At 31.9% G+C, this 15,808-nt stretch overlaps 1 protein-coding gene and 1 long non-coding RNA gene across 7 annotated transcripts; both read right to left on the minus strand.

Annotated features, from left to right (window-relative positions):
* Positions 1-1,451: 1,451 nt before the first annotated feature.
* LOC138132981 (uncharacterized) lies at positions 1,452-7,609 on the minus strand. Of its 6 annotated transcripts, XM_069050742.1 has the most exons (4): positions 6,373-7,609; positions 6,019-6,282; positions 5,895-5,956; positions 1,452-1,622 (listed from the first exon to the last, which is right to left on the minus strand). In XM_069050742.1, the coding sequence occupies exon 1, from the start codon at positions 7,530-7,532 to the stop codon at positions 6,735-6,737; it is 798 nt and encodes a 265-aa protein (XP_068906843.1). In that variant the 5' UTR covers positions 7,533-7,609; the 3' UTR covers positions 1,452-1,622; positions 5,895-5,956; positions 6,019-6,282; positions 6,373-6,734. The 6 variants fall into 6 exon arrangements, 2 of the variants coding, with proteins under 2 accessions (XP_068906843.1, XP_068906844.1); XR_011160232.1 differs by lacking the exons at positions 5,895-5,956; positions 6,019-6,282; positions 6,373-7,609 and adding an exon at positions 3,022-3,552; XR_011160229.1 differs by lacking the exons at positions 5,895-5,956; positions 6,019-6,282; positions 6,373-7,609 and adding an exon at positions 2,616-3,015.
* Positions 7,610-11,289: 3,680 nt separating this feature from the next.
* LOC138133296 (uncharacterized) lies at positions 11,290-12,297 on the minus strand. The gene is made up of 2 exons (XR_011160311.1): positions 11,673-12,297; positions 11,290-11,623 (listed from the first exon to the last, which is right to left on the minus strand). It is a non-coding gene; the product is annotated as an uncharacterized lncRNA (long non-coding RNA).
* Positions 12,298-15,808: the final 3,511 nt, after the last annotated feature.

Below are 15,808 nucleotides of genomic sequence, written 5' to 3' on the forward strand. Positions count from 1 at the left end.
AATGTCAGAGTTGATTAATTACTACCCTGATTTAATACAGCGAAAAATAGGTGTACGGGAAAGTTTTGAAAGCAAGTGTACATTATACAGTAGGTATACACATGAAGTAGTAATGAATAATAAATAATATCAAGTTGAATGAACACAATAGCTTTGACTTAAATTGTGGGAAAACAGACAAAAATAAAACAAAAATGGTGACAATGCAGTAACAAAGCTGAAGGTATTTTTTTCTGAGATATTGTAATAAAAAAACTAAATAGCTGCAAATATGCTCACCTTTAGCCTCTTAATTTGTTAATACATAAACTTCAACTGTGATTGAGCCAAGTAACTAAGAGACATAGAATAACAAAACAAAAATACAAAACGTCTATAAAAGAACGTAAGTATACTCGTATATCAAGAGTTCTGTGGAATTGTGAGGCTCTATAGCCGTCAAATCAGATGTCAGCAGTCAAATCATTAAATCTTAGAGTCAGGTGTGAGTTCGACGTCTTAGTTGTTTCGCTTGTGATTTTCTTCAGTTTTTCATATGCTAACTACTTTTCATCTTTATTAAAAATCTGTCATTAATGGATTTACATAACCTCTGTTTTTCTATTTTGTATCACAATGTGCTACAGAACGGCAAATATATTCGAATTCCACAGAACTCTTGAGATACGTTCTTTTATAAACAGATTATACTTAAGTTAAATCAACGGTTCACAGTTGCCAGTTGTAACCAGTTACTACACAGTTTTGGTTCCAAATTTTTGTTCGCTTTTCTTTATCAAAAAAGAACAACGCTACGTAACTGGTAATGTGTATTAAATTATTAAGTACCCCAAGTACTTAATTAAGAACAATCTTGTTACTATGCAAACAAAAGTACTACAATATATATTTTCTAAAGTAAGTGTTTACTTATAAAATAAAAAAATAATCAAGAGACAGATAATTAAAGCTTAAATTATGGATTTATTGTTAATAACCCTATACAGTATGTAACTTTATAAAAAAAATATCATACAAAAGACATTTGACGTTAGACCAACATTTTTCAAAGTGATAAATTTTATTTACGGAAAAGCATTTATATCCCTTTTATAAAAACTGACTCAACGTTTCACTTTTTATTTTGATAGTATCTTAAAAAAATCTTAATGAACAAAACACAAAAATCAAAATTTGAAATATGTACAGGCCATGCCAAAACCAAATAATCACCACCTGTTGAATTAAGTTGGTGAAAACAAAATTACACTAAGTGTACTAATGGTAATTTTGATATTACTAGGATGATAGACCAATCGAATCTAATTACACAACGTTGCCGGTTGATTTTCTGGGTAAAATGCAATGTTGGTGGTTATTAGTTTTGGCACGACGTATATGCACATCTGTGGTTTGGCCCTGAAAATTTTCGTCACAAAGCAAATTTATATTTTGATTACTGAATACAAAACTTAGACTCAATGAGACAATTTTTATTATGAAAAATACAGAAATGTTAATTTATTTGTACAAAAGTTAATCCAGATAATTTTCATGGTTGCCATGAAGCGGGTGTAATTCAGCACATTTCTTCTTAATTGTGGTGAGTTGTGGCTACTGGTGTACTAGTAGGCGTTTTAGGGCTGCAAAAAATAAACATTAGTGTAATACACTAAAATAATAAACGCAGTAAAGTCGATCGCAGAAAAATGTAGTAAGAATATTTTCTCAACTATTGTATTTCAAATGGAAATTTCAGAATCAGTGATTACTGATTATGTGTAATGCAATGACAATGTCGAAAACAAAGAGAGGCTCGACCCACATGACTAACTGTAGCGTGAAGAAGCACCGATTTGTGGGTACACCTCATAGATCTTATCAGATAAGGCGCACGTGATTCCTGCAAAATTTCCAGAAAATATAAATCCTTACCCCTTTAAATATTTTTCGACACATTCCACCCACACGCCCATAACCCTCTTTACACCGTACTTTAGCTAAGTTAGCTAAGTTTGTTGCCTTGTCACCCCCGTTGTTCTGACTTTTACCTTTGAGATACGCCTCAAAACTTATGATATTTTTTGGATCTGTTGTTTCGTTCCATACCCCAAGAACCAAATGGGAAAGCAACAGTACATAGAAAAGTATACACCCAGACATGATGAACTCGTAAGTGTAGACATTGTACGAAGAGATAAATAGCTAAAGAGTGATAAGGCCGCAACAATCTTTTATCAATATACTTCTTTTGATAAAAATATAAACTTGAATGAATCCTTCACAATTTATAAAATACAGTCGAAGACTTGTTACCTTAGTAAATCGGTCTGCAATCCCCTGGAATGATTTGTATGGTGTTAGCGTCGCAATTGTCCCTAGCACGGATTATGTTGGCTGTGTCGGTTTTATCCAACTTAAGAAATTCCGCAAAGGACAACCACTCACACGAAACATTATAAATAAAAACTAGTATAAATAGTAAAACTGCTAAACTTGTAACAAACTTCATTTTTAAAATATCGAATAGCTTTCTTATCTATCGAGTAGAAGGTGGCAACTGTCGATGTAACTCTGACATCACAAGTTTAGATCAATAGTGAATTCCCTTTTTTTTATCTAAAATATGTACTTACATCGTCGAAATAATCTATAACCTGCACACATTTAGTTCCGATTCTAATCCACCCAGACCGACATCTCACTCGAACAATACTTTTCGGTACGAAAGTTTTCGAAAAATTGTTTTTATGACCAAAAACTTTAGAGTGCCATTCCTGATACCCATCATCACTGGTGGCGCTTATTACATAAGCGAAAAAAATTGCAAGAAATATTAAAACGCAAATCTTCGACCACATCGTTTAATAACTCGTACAGTCACTTTATGATACCTTTGACGCCAACACGTTCTTTTATTGTTAAAAGTTAGATAAGAGTGTTTGCCTTATAAAAATAAAAACATGATTTTATTGCCGTTTTACACTGAGAGAAAATTTCCGCATTTGAAATGGTTGATGAGTTGGTAGATCTTGGACTTACCGGAAAAGATCAGATTAAAGGGTTCAATGCATGTACCGTCGTGGGCCAATTCTTGGCCCTTTGGACAACCATCAGGAGTGTCTATAATGTTCTTTACAGATTTTGCTTCACACAATGAAACAATCAGAATTAGCATTAGACCGATAAGAAGATGTTGCTTCATTTTGACGCACTGAGAAACAGACAAAGCAATATCTTACTGGTTCTAATATACTTAAATAGCTAAGATTTTTATCTCTTTTAATACTAAGTGATCCTATCTTTTCAATAATAGATGCGTACAGTATAATTCGTGCAAACAACTATATCTTGAGTAGTGTATTAAAATTGTCGTTTTCAGTAATTCTAGAATAATTGGAAAGGATGTGACGTTGTTTGCCGTGTATTTTACGTAAGTTCAAGAAATGTTAACAACAATTCTACAAGTTTTCCAAATTACAAGTGTAGAAAGACACCGGATTTAGGAGTTGTCTTATTCACTAGATGTAGAAACAAGACATTTTCTTCAATGATTAGTAGGTCCAGTTTTATTATTACAAGAAGTGATCTACAAAAAAAAAAAAAAATAACGGTCGGCTACAAAAAACGAAATTTCTGAAAACGTACGGCGTAATTTAATGAACTGTCATTTTTTTCAGTTGCGACATATGTTGAAAGATTTTACATTATATCAGTTTGATTTTTACTCAAACACAGAAAATATTTACGATAGAATTCTATTTTGGAAATTGAAATGAAGAAAATGGTGTATTCGACTTTTGTAACCTGTCTTCATAACCCTTGCTGTAATTGAAGCTACTCCACATGTTTTCAGGACTTTTGATTTCCATAGCCACCCCTTACTTTTTTTGCTCTTAGTATCGGATGTTTATTTAAATTTCTCCTCAAAGGTGGCGTTGAAGAATCGATTGTGAACGCACCACGGATTACAGATCACGGATCAGCTGTTTAAATCTAACCTTACCTTTTTTGTTGTTTATTGTTTTTACTCTGCAGACTCACGGGTGGTGCGTTCACAATCGACTCTTGGACGTCAACTTTGAGGAGAAATTTAAATGAACAACAGATATAAAAGAAAATCGCATGTCTAAGGAAAAGCTTGAAAAAATTAAACTTTTAAGCTTAGCATTAACCAAACCATTTTTAATTATTCTAACGGTCTTCATTGAAAATTAATTGTCAAAAGTACATGTTATGCAAATATCATGTGATGGTTTTGAGGAAATTGGATTATCGTCTTATAAGATCGATAGAGCGAAAAGCTTGAAGTTTGGACTTCGTCTCACACTCCGGTCCGCTTATCCTCCGATTTATACGGTAAATGTAATAAGTTATCTCAAAAGTAAAAAATGATTGATACAAATTGATTTGTTAAACTTAATTATGATTAATGGAAAAGACTAGAAATGAATTCCTTACTTGAGTTCCTCACTAAAAATAATAATATCAGAAAAAAACACTTTAGATACAATAATAAAATTATGTAAACAAGATAAAGAAATTCGAAAGCAACAAAATCAATTCAGATTTATCTCTGAAATTAAAAATGTATACACTCAAAGAAAAGAAATATTTCATTGATTTTATTTTCTATGCAACCTAATGGGAGCGCAGGTGGTGGGCAATTCAAAAATGTAAAAGGCAACCATATATCTATTAAGTACATAGTTAGATATATAAGGGCAACAAGGATCGAACGTTATATTCTGGAAAGGTTTCTTCTAAGTAAAAGTATTTTTTGGCACCCTTAATGAAAACGGTAATTTTGCGTACTCACTAGCGGATGAAAAGTAACTCTTTTTCGAGCGCTGACCGTGGCGCCACTATACATTATTTAAATAAGTAATTGTATTGCAAATATGTAGTAAATTTCTAGTTTTGTTGGCAAGATAACAAATATTATTAAAAGAATTGTTAATATGTATTAAAAAATATATCTGTTAGAAAAAGGTAGATAGAAATAAATTTGGAAGTTTTCCAATGATGTCTTTTGCTTTGTAGTTCGTGCGGTCGTCTAAAATATTTGATGTGCAATTCTGCGAAAAAATGCCTTTAGCCTCGCCTGTTTTCAAGCCTCGCCTGTTTTCAAGCCTCGCCTGTGCCTCGGCCACAAAACTCAGGCTCAGACGAAAAAGATGCACTGTTTGGCCTTGATACTTAAATATTTCTTGATATTTAAATCGGTTAATTACAATAAAAAAGATATCAGTACATTTTACTACAGCGTGATCAACAATGACTAAGTCTGTTGGCAATGAAACAATTGAAAAGTACTGGTGTTTTTTGTCTCGTAATTGGCACTGAGAGGATTTCTTAACTTGAGACGACATTAAAAACATTTTTGGTTATATCGGTTATGTTTATGCTATTACAAAATTGAACATTTCATGGTAAATTTCAAATTTGCCAAATTTCATTGTTACCAACAGATTCAGTCATTCTTGATCACACCGTACATACTCTCAAAATGAACTTCATCAGTTTCTTGACAAAAACCTACAGTATTTAAATTCGTTTAGAAAATTAACAAATAATAATCTAAATGTAATTCGTGTAATACGTCATCGATGTTATTGGGTTTTATCTTATAGATGCTCCTTTTCAGATATCTACAATTAGAAGTTTCGTTCACCATTGGATAGAGAAGGACAAAAACATCTATCTAAGAATCCAACATTTGACCCCTGTTCTTATTTAAAACGTTTGAGTTGCTCCCTTTACGCCGCCACTGAGTAGGATATAACAGTCTGATTTATGTCAAAAGATCACAATTTCGAAATACAAACTCGCAGTGTATATCTGACTTCCTTGTTGGAATTAAGTATTAACTTATCTAAAAAATATAATTCTGTACACAACAAAAAATATCTTACTTTTTCTCGGGGTTGGTTTTACAGTCGTCTTCTTGTGGCCTGCTCCAAATCTTGATTCAAGTCTACTCACAAAGACCCATTGTCAACATTTTAAATTTGATTTCAAGACAAAACAATTTCTTACGTTTGCGATTTTGGAACGGTAGATGTAGTTGTAACAGTTACGTTAGGAATTGTCATATTGCCAATGGACAATTTAAACGGCACTGCACACTCTCTGTTGTGGTTTTGCAACTGTCCCTCTGGACATACCTCAGGAGTATCGAAAATGTTATGTTTTTTTATAGTCACAGCATTTAAGGTATAAATTGGAAAAAAGAAAACAAAGCAGAACGTCGCGAATTTCATTTTTGCAATTAATGTTGTTTGAAGTAAAAACTACACACGTCTAAAACATTTGGCGAATCTGTGTAACTGAGTTATTTACAACAGATAAGCAAGGGTCACACAAGAAGGTCAATAATTTGATGCAACTTACTTTATTAGTAATTTTTTGGAAAACACTTCTATACACCTTCCATCGTGAGCCTGTAATTCTCCGTGGGGGCATCCAAACTGAGGATAGGAATGCACCAACAAAATTAGTGATAAAATTGAGAAATAAAACATTAGTTTCAGAAACATTTTTAATTTGAAGAACTTGTTCACTCGTCGCGTGCCTGCGGTTAAAATATAAAATATCATAATTCGAACAGCATTCTTGGTACTTATCTATATTTGAGTTATTTTTATGTATTCTATACCCTTGCTCCTTAACCTTTCTTTATAAAACACGACTTTCAATAATATACATTTATTGAAACACTCATGATCTACAAATAGGCGCCAAAAATGTTCAATTTAGAACCAATTTTTAACTGCCGAGACGTCTTCGCTTTCTTCAGTGGTAATAATTGTTGTTGTCTCAGGCGGTGCTGTTGCAGCTTTGTCATCATCGTTTAGAATATTTTGGTTGGCTTCGTTGTCGTTACCATTGATGGGTACTCCGTTCAGAAAGTCGAGCCTTATTGGAATAGCTTGTTTTGCAGGTTGAAACGTTCTTGTTATTGTTGCTTGGATTGGTTTATTTTCCGTAACAGTATTACTAGAAACAACGCCTTGATTAACTGTATAATTAGTGGACGATGATTTTTTTGACTTTGGCAAGTACGGAAGATTTTGCCAAAAATTAGAAGAACCACCGTTGTCGTCAATAAATTGAACTGGCACGTTGGCAAATGGGTCATTCTTATTTGCAGGAGTCTTCAATGGTTGTGACGAGACGCTGCCAACGTCAATGATCTCCACAGGAACGTTGGCGTAAGGATCTGGTGTTGAAGCCTGACTCTGAGACACTGGTAATCTATTAGAATTAACAAATCTTCCGGTGTTAATATTTCTTGTATTGTAGTTGTTGTTGTAGGCGTAAGGCATGTAATAGGGGTACTGTTGACTGTAGCAGGGTAACTGTTGGCAAATGGAAGTCGGTTGAACATTACCACAAGACGACTGACACGGCGATTGTTGATAGATGTACCCTTGGTTGCTCACAGGATAAGGGTAATAGCCATAATTATAAGGGTACGGAAGGTACTGGGCGAAACCACAAACGATCAAACTGACAAAACAGAGTGAAACTTGATATTTTGCACCACTCATTTTGTGACCATTTACTTTTACTTTCTAATGGAACTGTGCAACTCTGGAAATAAGTAAGGTTTATCAGCATCTCAATGACCCACGTAACCTGTTTAAGTATCTCTTTGACCATGCTTGTGACGCAATTAATTCGGTTGTTTATTTTAACCTATTTGAAATAGTTAGGGCAATGTCCCACAAACTTCAATTATTATATAAAATACCTAGTAAACAACAACTGACTATCAAACATTAGAAATCTGCACCAGCTTGTTTCAAATCAAACAAGAAATTTTTACTAAAGCAATGCAGATTTTTTAAATGTTTTGCATTGGGAATTGAAGCAAAAAGGGGATACATAACTTTATTTTTAGACGAAAATAATTTTCCTGCTCTATGGTATATAAATTCTTTTGCATCGTTTTTTACAAAAACGACGGAAATCTATTCAAAATAAACAGATTTAGAGAGTTTTGTGTACCTATATTCCAGTATGTAGTGTTTTGTGGCGTTTTGACTCTGGACCAAAGGATAGAATAATAAAATAAAATCATCGGAATGGGACAGTGCCACAATAAAATATTAGTAACGGAGAGACTCATTCATATGGGAATCGTTCTCGAACTAATAGTATATTATGCAACAAGATTTATAAACGGCACTTTAGACACGCGTTTTATGTTAGGCACGAGCGAAGCGTAGCGGAGCGAGTGTTTAATAAACAAGTGTCTAGAGAAGTTTATAAACGAGTTGAATACTATAATTTTCTACGACCAAATTAACAAATGGAACACACAACTGTTGGTGGCTTCAGGTCCATTTTTGAAAAATACAACGAATTATTCCACTGCAATGACGTTTTCTTTCACGCCGGATGCGAAACTGATAAACGTCAAAATACCAACTTGATCTAGAGCTAAATATGTATGTCCAAAAAATTCAAGCCGTGTTTAAAGAAACTTCGAGCGTGTTTAATATGCCGAAAACGCCCGAATGGACACCGAGTTGTGACTAATGAACAATCGTTTTTAAAGTGACGTTTTATACACTATTTGTTAGTGCAAAATGTGACACTTTAGAGAAGGAAGTAGAAAAAAATATTTTTGATCTTGCTGAAATTATTGAAACACACTATACCTTTAGTAATTAGATCATAACAGTTCATATCGTATGAGCCAAGTTAAGTCATGATATATGTATTTTCAGAGAATGTAAATACTGTTGGCATATTTCGAAGACAATTCCAATACAATGAAACCATCTGCTAAAATAATGTATTTGTAAGTAGTGGTCGTAGAAACATATTTGTTTAGAAATTTTGTGGGGATCATTCCGGTCGTAGAAAAAGTACAGGCTGATTCATCTTTTACCGCAAATTACACAAGAACGAGTTGAATACAACGTTTTTTTGTTCGACAAGCCCCTTAAAGGCTCCAAATCGCTAAAAATCTTTAAAATTAGCTTGACGTTTTGTTTTGACAAGTTGTCAAATTTATCAAAATCCGTTCACACAGGAGAAAATTCTCAAATTCTGACAGTGTCGAACAAAAAATGAAATTTATAAGTTAATTAGGTCAAATTTTGCCATTTTCTCAATTATTAATTGTTTAATTTATTCAACTTTGTAGCATATGCACACTCAGGTATTTTTACACAATTTTACCATGTTAAATGAATTTTAGCGTATGGTATTATTGAAATAAACGCATTTTGATATTCAAATTTGTATTTGCTTCATGATTTACGACATAATGTCCAAATATCTTAACAATAAGATTTATTAGAGGGTTTTTACTGCCACAGCAGGGGGTCCTTTGTAAAATCGAAGAAATTCGTCTAAGCAGGTCAGTTTTACAAGGTAGTCATTGTTGGAGAAAATTTACAACACTAAAAGCCAACAACCATCAATAAAAGCAACTTTTCCATTAAAATCGATTTAATTCAAAAACTATCAAACATTTTTCGAAACGGATTGCAGATATTGATTTTATACGCCATCAGCCACATTCTGATGCAAAAATCTGAACATAATTTTTTTTTGAAAAACAGTTTTTTATAAATATCTGCTCAATAATTTTTTTTTTTTTTAAATAAATTATACCGGTCGAAAGTAAATTTTTCGACAAATCAACTCTGTAAATTTTATAAATTTTTCTCAATTCTTAAGGGTCATTTTGCCACCGGCGGTAAAAGATGAATCACCCTGTATAGTACATCACTCGAGTAGTTAGTAACGAGATTACGTACACGTGGATTTACATTACTCGCTCCTTCGTCACTCGTATGCAATTCATCCACTTGTATAGTCTGCCCAACGATATTTTGCGTTTATGATTTTGCCTCTTAAAGTACTTTACAGTGATCCGGTCATAAAAGTAGGTAAAACCTACTGACTGACACAGCTGCAAAATGGCAGCAAGGACCAGGGTTGTATTTGGTCAATTTTTCAAACAAACAGATTTATGGCGCCCTGGGGTGAACCCTCATAATCATTGGTAAAAGTTAACAGAGGATCAGAGTCATAAACGCAAAATATCGTTGGGCTTTTTACTACTCTCGTAATGTAATATACTATTTTGAAAAATTCAAATTGATAAATTATTAATAATTTACCTTCTACATTTTTGTTAATGATTTGGCTTGAATTTAATCAGCAAAATGTTACACCACTTATCTTCAAATCGCTGTTTTGTTTTTCAATTTTTGTGTATCATTATCATTATCTAGTACGCGTTCGGTACAACTGCAATGAAATGATTCGATGCAAGCAAAATGAAAAAAAAAAAGTACAACCCAGACAGCGAATCTGAGGTAGCGCAAATTTCAATATTTTCCGAATATGCAGTAGAAGCGTAGCTATCATCTAGAAAAAAGAAAAAGTTAATATCTTTAATAACAAACAAGTTATGAAGCTTTTTTGCAATTCTGGGACACCCTGTATGTACAAATAATACATAATTATATCATATTAAAATAGTCCAATAATGTTGTTTGCCGGGTATTTGTTTTAAAGAAGACATCTTGGAAATGTTAAGAATTTCTCCACATTTTAGCTAAACCTTTCAAAGGTAGGTCGTCTTCTATTAGCAAATCGTCATTTGCAATAGTGTTCCCATAATTTTCGCATAATTCCTTTTTTCATTATTATAAACATTCACTATTTCAACTTTTTCTTTGAGTGTCAAACTGTGGCTTTTCCCGGACATTTAAAATATTTTAAACAGTTTTAAGTTATACTAAGACACATTCTACACTCAATGACCACACCAACGCCTTGTAAACTACTTGATTTGATGATAACATGAGAGAGAGCGCTTGTGCATACATCGTTATAATTTGATATTGTCCGTTCAACGGAGATTTTTGCGTGATTCGTGTAGAAATATCGTGTCCGCGTCCGCCCAATGGAGAGTCTGTTTAAGAGAGGGTCCTATACATATACGAGATATCCTATTTCCGAGATTGGGACTATGAAAATGTGTCCGTTGAATAGAGGTGTCCGTTCATGGGGGGTGTTCGTAAACAGAGATTTCACTGTATTAACATTAGGATTATTGTATGCTCTACTGGTAACAATGAACAAGCCTTGGGTAAACCTTTCAACTAAATTACAAATTAAATTTCGTAATATTTTAAAACTACTGATGTATGAAAGACATAAAGAACGTTTTAGTTTTTCTAAACTTTCTGTTTTAATCTGTTCTGTTTCATCATCATCGCCGCTTTAATATTGATAGATCTACAATAACATGAATAACATGTCCAAAAAGCCAACTAGTAAATTTTGGTTTATTTATTTTACGACATTCTTTTCACAGCTTCTACTTGACATACCTTATAAATTATACACACGTGAGAATACTAAGATTTTACAAAGCACAGTAAGACATATTAATAGTAACTAATATTTTTACTTAAAAAATTGTTTAATTTGTCATGGACATAAAAATATTAAAATTAAACCTGCTTAATTTAAGTTCTAAATTACAATCGTTAATACGTTTATTTTTCTAGGTCAGACCTTTGTTACCAAATGTAGCTACATTTGCGTCCTACTAATTGCAACGGTGGTTTACACGGTGCTTGAAATAAGTATTTTGATACTATTGAAACTGGAAAAAAATATTTCTTAATGAAAGCAAGCCAAAGTGTAAAACTTACCATTTACAGGAGGGTGCTGGGTGGTAAACTGACGAGCAATTTTTTCAAATTCCTCAGGATTTAAAATTACATCGTCATTGCGTTCCAGAGGTAAATTCCAACACAATGTAATAAATAAATAGAAGATTATAAATTTAATTAATTTATATGCCATGATTATATGTTTGCTTCGTATGTTTACGGAAAAGACAAACTTTGATATCTGGTAATGTGAACTAACTACTTACTTTGCCACAATTAATATTTGGTCAAAAATCATAACCTCTGTAAATACAAGGAGCAATTTTTGGCAATTAAATAATGTTTCATCGCTTTAACACATCTCAGCCTCAACTAGCATAATCTATGTTTCATTCCATTGCACTTTTTCTTTAGAAAATATTAAGCACTAGAGATAAATCTAAGAATTAACTGCCACTTTCTATTCTTTGTGACTGCTGCGGATTGTATGACCACAACGTTGTCAGTTGTAACAAATACTTTAAGTACCTACTTCAATCATGCAAATGAAAGATAAAATTTGTTTTTGACGACTTGTAATCGTTAATTTATTACATTGTAAAGTTCTAAGTGTCAGTTGTTCAGTGGCCATGCAAATAATATTGTCTATACTTGTATTTTCTTATGATTTTTATAATCATAAATAATAAATAATAAATAGGAATAGGTGAATTACATGTATGTACCCATTGCTGTGATGGCAACCAAATATACATTACATAACTAAGAACTGCTAAACGAAATTGCCCTTCGAAAAAGTAAACTAATTATTATTGAACAGCTCAGTTTATCATCAATTACATCCAACATGTGGAAAAATCTTTTTCTCTTTTAGAGAATATTGATATTTTTTAAATGTATATAATTTTTGATACAAGTAACTACAACATAATATGTAATTACTATTAATCTTAATTATTCTCAAAAATGATTAACAAACTGCAACATACTCGTATTATTTGCAGAGCTTACTGACTTCGTTGAGATAAAATTTCCAGAACATGTTGTTTTGGCAATGTACATATGCTTATGTGAGACCGGTATTTCTTAATTCTAATTCATTCTACACTATCCACACAATATAAAGTTATGCAAATTACCAAAAGACAGCGCCAAAATTGAAATAATAACGGGCCTTCAAATAAATTTATATTTAGAGAAACCTATGGAAATTCAATTGTTTGCAACATTTTTCCAGCCTAGAAAATGACACAAGAAACGTCTGACATTTTAACGAAATAAAATTAGGTTAGAAAATATTTTTAATTTTTGTAGTGCATTCTCCCTATTCCCCCTCCACGGAATATGACAAGATGAAATTGTGAAAAAGCTTACTATGTAACCTGCGTAACTCCGGAGAATAATTGGTTACCTACAAAAATTACTTTACACTGTTAACAGAATTAGAATGTTGCCTACGCCTACTCTAAATATATATCTATTTGAAGGCCCGATATAACTATCTACGTTATATCTAGTGTGTTGTTAAAATCACGTAGAATATAGTTCAAACAACAAAGAACACTTATGTTACCTGTTTTTAAAATTTTATTAAGTACGTAACGTTACAGAGTACTAATTGTTAGACTGTTAAATCGGAATTTCCAAAAAAAAATTGTAATGAATAAATCTGGGGAGAATGTAAATGAAAGTACTGTGGTTGCACTTTACGGTGTAGAACAATACCTACTCATTGACTTTTTAAAATTCCACAGCTCTTAGCAATAGCGAAATGATACAAACAAAAATTTAATTAAATTTTAAATTTTCTCCATCCACTCATTTAAAAGCTTTCTAACAAAACACAAAGTGGTAAATACGAAAGCTAACATAATGCCTTCAGAAAATATGAAAACGTACTTCTAGAAAATTTGTTTTGTAAAAATGACTTGTAAAAGGCCTACCATTAAGTCTTCTGGCTTATCGATTTTTAACTGATTTGAAAATGTATCAGAAATTAAACAATCGTGCAGATAAATGACGCCCATTACCGAACAATAGTTCAAATTTAATTTACAAGAGATAAATATTACCCCAGAGACAAATATTGTGCACTTTAAAGTGTCAGACTTAATTTCAATTTGAAATTTGAGAAAAAATATTTGGATTGGATTGCCATTTGGATTTTGGGTTTTAAATCATCAACATTTATAAATTAGAATAAGGAAAAGAAATCTAAAATGATCTCCATCCATATTATTTTAAAGGTGAAGGGAGTCTAGCAGAATTATTGATGGAAAATTGATGTGGAACTGCATTTTTTAATGATTTAAAAAATTGTGTATTTCTTAAGTTGGTATGTAGTGTAATACAAACTATAATGCTTGAGAGACATTAGTCACAAGATGTCTTTTTTTCTTTGCTTCTTCTAAAGAAGAAAGGAAAATACAGTCAAAACTGTAATAAACGGGTAAAAAAATAAGAGACTTCTAGACTTCCGCAGTTTGGGATGTACTATTAATTATTATTAATTAGGTATTCCAATTTGAATAAACAGAAAATAAAAAATTATAAATAATTAATCGTTCTAAATGAAATACTTTCTACTTTCCTCCACCATCATTAGATGACGTTGCTGATGCTTCTGTAATAAAAAATTAATTTATTATATATTATCCTAGAACTTAATTTCCATAATTACCATTATCATTATTAGTGTTATTGCTGTTACTTCCATCATTATTTTGACTGCAACCCTCACTTGGTCGTTCATTTACCAAATCGTCTAGTCCTTGTACAATGCATCCAACTTGATCGACAACGTTGTCTAAATCATCTACTATCCCACCAATGATTTCATCCAGAATTGGTTTTGATTCGACATTTCTTACTGAAATGCAAAAGAGGAAACACACAAAAACTACAGCAAACTTCATTGTTCTCTTGGTAAAGAAACACTATTTGACGGTGAATCGCACTTCAGCTTTTTATACAAATGGGGATTAGCTTTTTGACATAACAGCTTAAAACATCGTAAATGAAAAATGACACGTTTTATAAAGGAATGTTTTGAATTTCGTTTTCACTTTTAAACTGTGCAAATAAAAAACTATTGTGAATGTTAACATTTGAATGGAAACTGTACGTTTGACGTTTATCATTTTTTAACAATGTACTGCCGTAGTACAATAATAAAAGCGATAGTAAAATATATCCTAATTCAAATAAAAATCTCATTGTCCACTCTGCAAATAATTCAAATTATTATTCCATTCAACTGTGACGTATGTGTATCTGATTTTGTTGCCAAAAATTCACACAAACAAGAATTTATACAAACTGTCTTAAAATAAGCTTATTTTATTATTTAAAACAATTCTTTAATTATGAAAGTAGAAACTACTGGTGCGTTGATATGTCTGCTGCAAGAAAAAAGTACATTTTCAAAACGTACGTTCTTACTAGGATGAGCAGTTACTTTATATTACATTAAGCAATAAAATATTGATAAAGTCGAGTGTGTTTTTTAAGAAATTTAATTCATTTGGTTCAACAAGAAACAACAATTTCAACAAAATGTTTTCAAAAAATAAGTAAAACAAGAAGACCATAGAACCATTATTTTTTTAGATTTCCTCACAAAATTAATGTAGGTTTGATGTTGCCAAAGCATCATGATTTATTAAGTTATTGTTATTTTGTCATAAAATTATGTTTTACAAAATAAAATATTATGCACGAAATAAATGAACGATTAATAAATATCTACTTTAGGATTATTTCTAAAAATTCTACAGAAATCCTTAATAAAAAAGATATAGAAACGTTTTCTTCCTGGTTCTTATCCTTTAAAAATGTTTTGTGAATTGAATGAACCACGTCAGTTCTTCTTCAGTATTGTTCTTGCATAAGAAAAAGCTAATTTTCAGCTATACAGTCTGTGCATTCTCAAACTCGAACATAGGCAATTAACATTGTATTGAACGTTTTTGCTGATTCCTGCTCGCCAATTGAACTTACAGGTAAGGTAATGGTATCAATAGAAAGATAACATTATTGCGCTTGAAATGATACTAATAATAAGATTAAAGGTGCTATTTTTATTTTAAAATACTAATTTAAAACTTCGCGATTTTTAAATATGACATGCCATGATTTTCAAATTGGACAACATTTGTCAAAAAATTTAGTAATTT

Source organism: Tenebrio molitor, chromosome 6 (assembly GCF_963966145.1).
Source record: "Tenebrio molitor chromosome 6, icTenMoli1.1, whole genome shotgun sequence".
NCBI classification, from domain to species: Eukaryota; Metazoa; Arthropoda; class Insecta; order Coleoptera; family Tenebrionidae; genus Tenebrio; species Tenebrio molitor.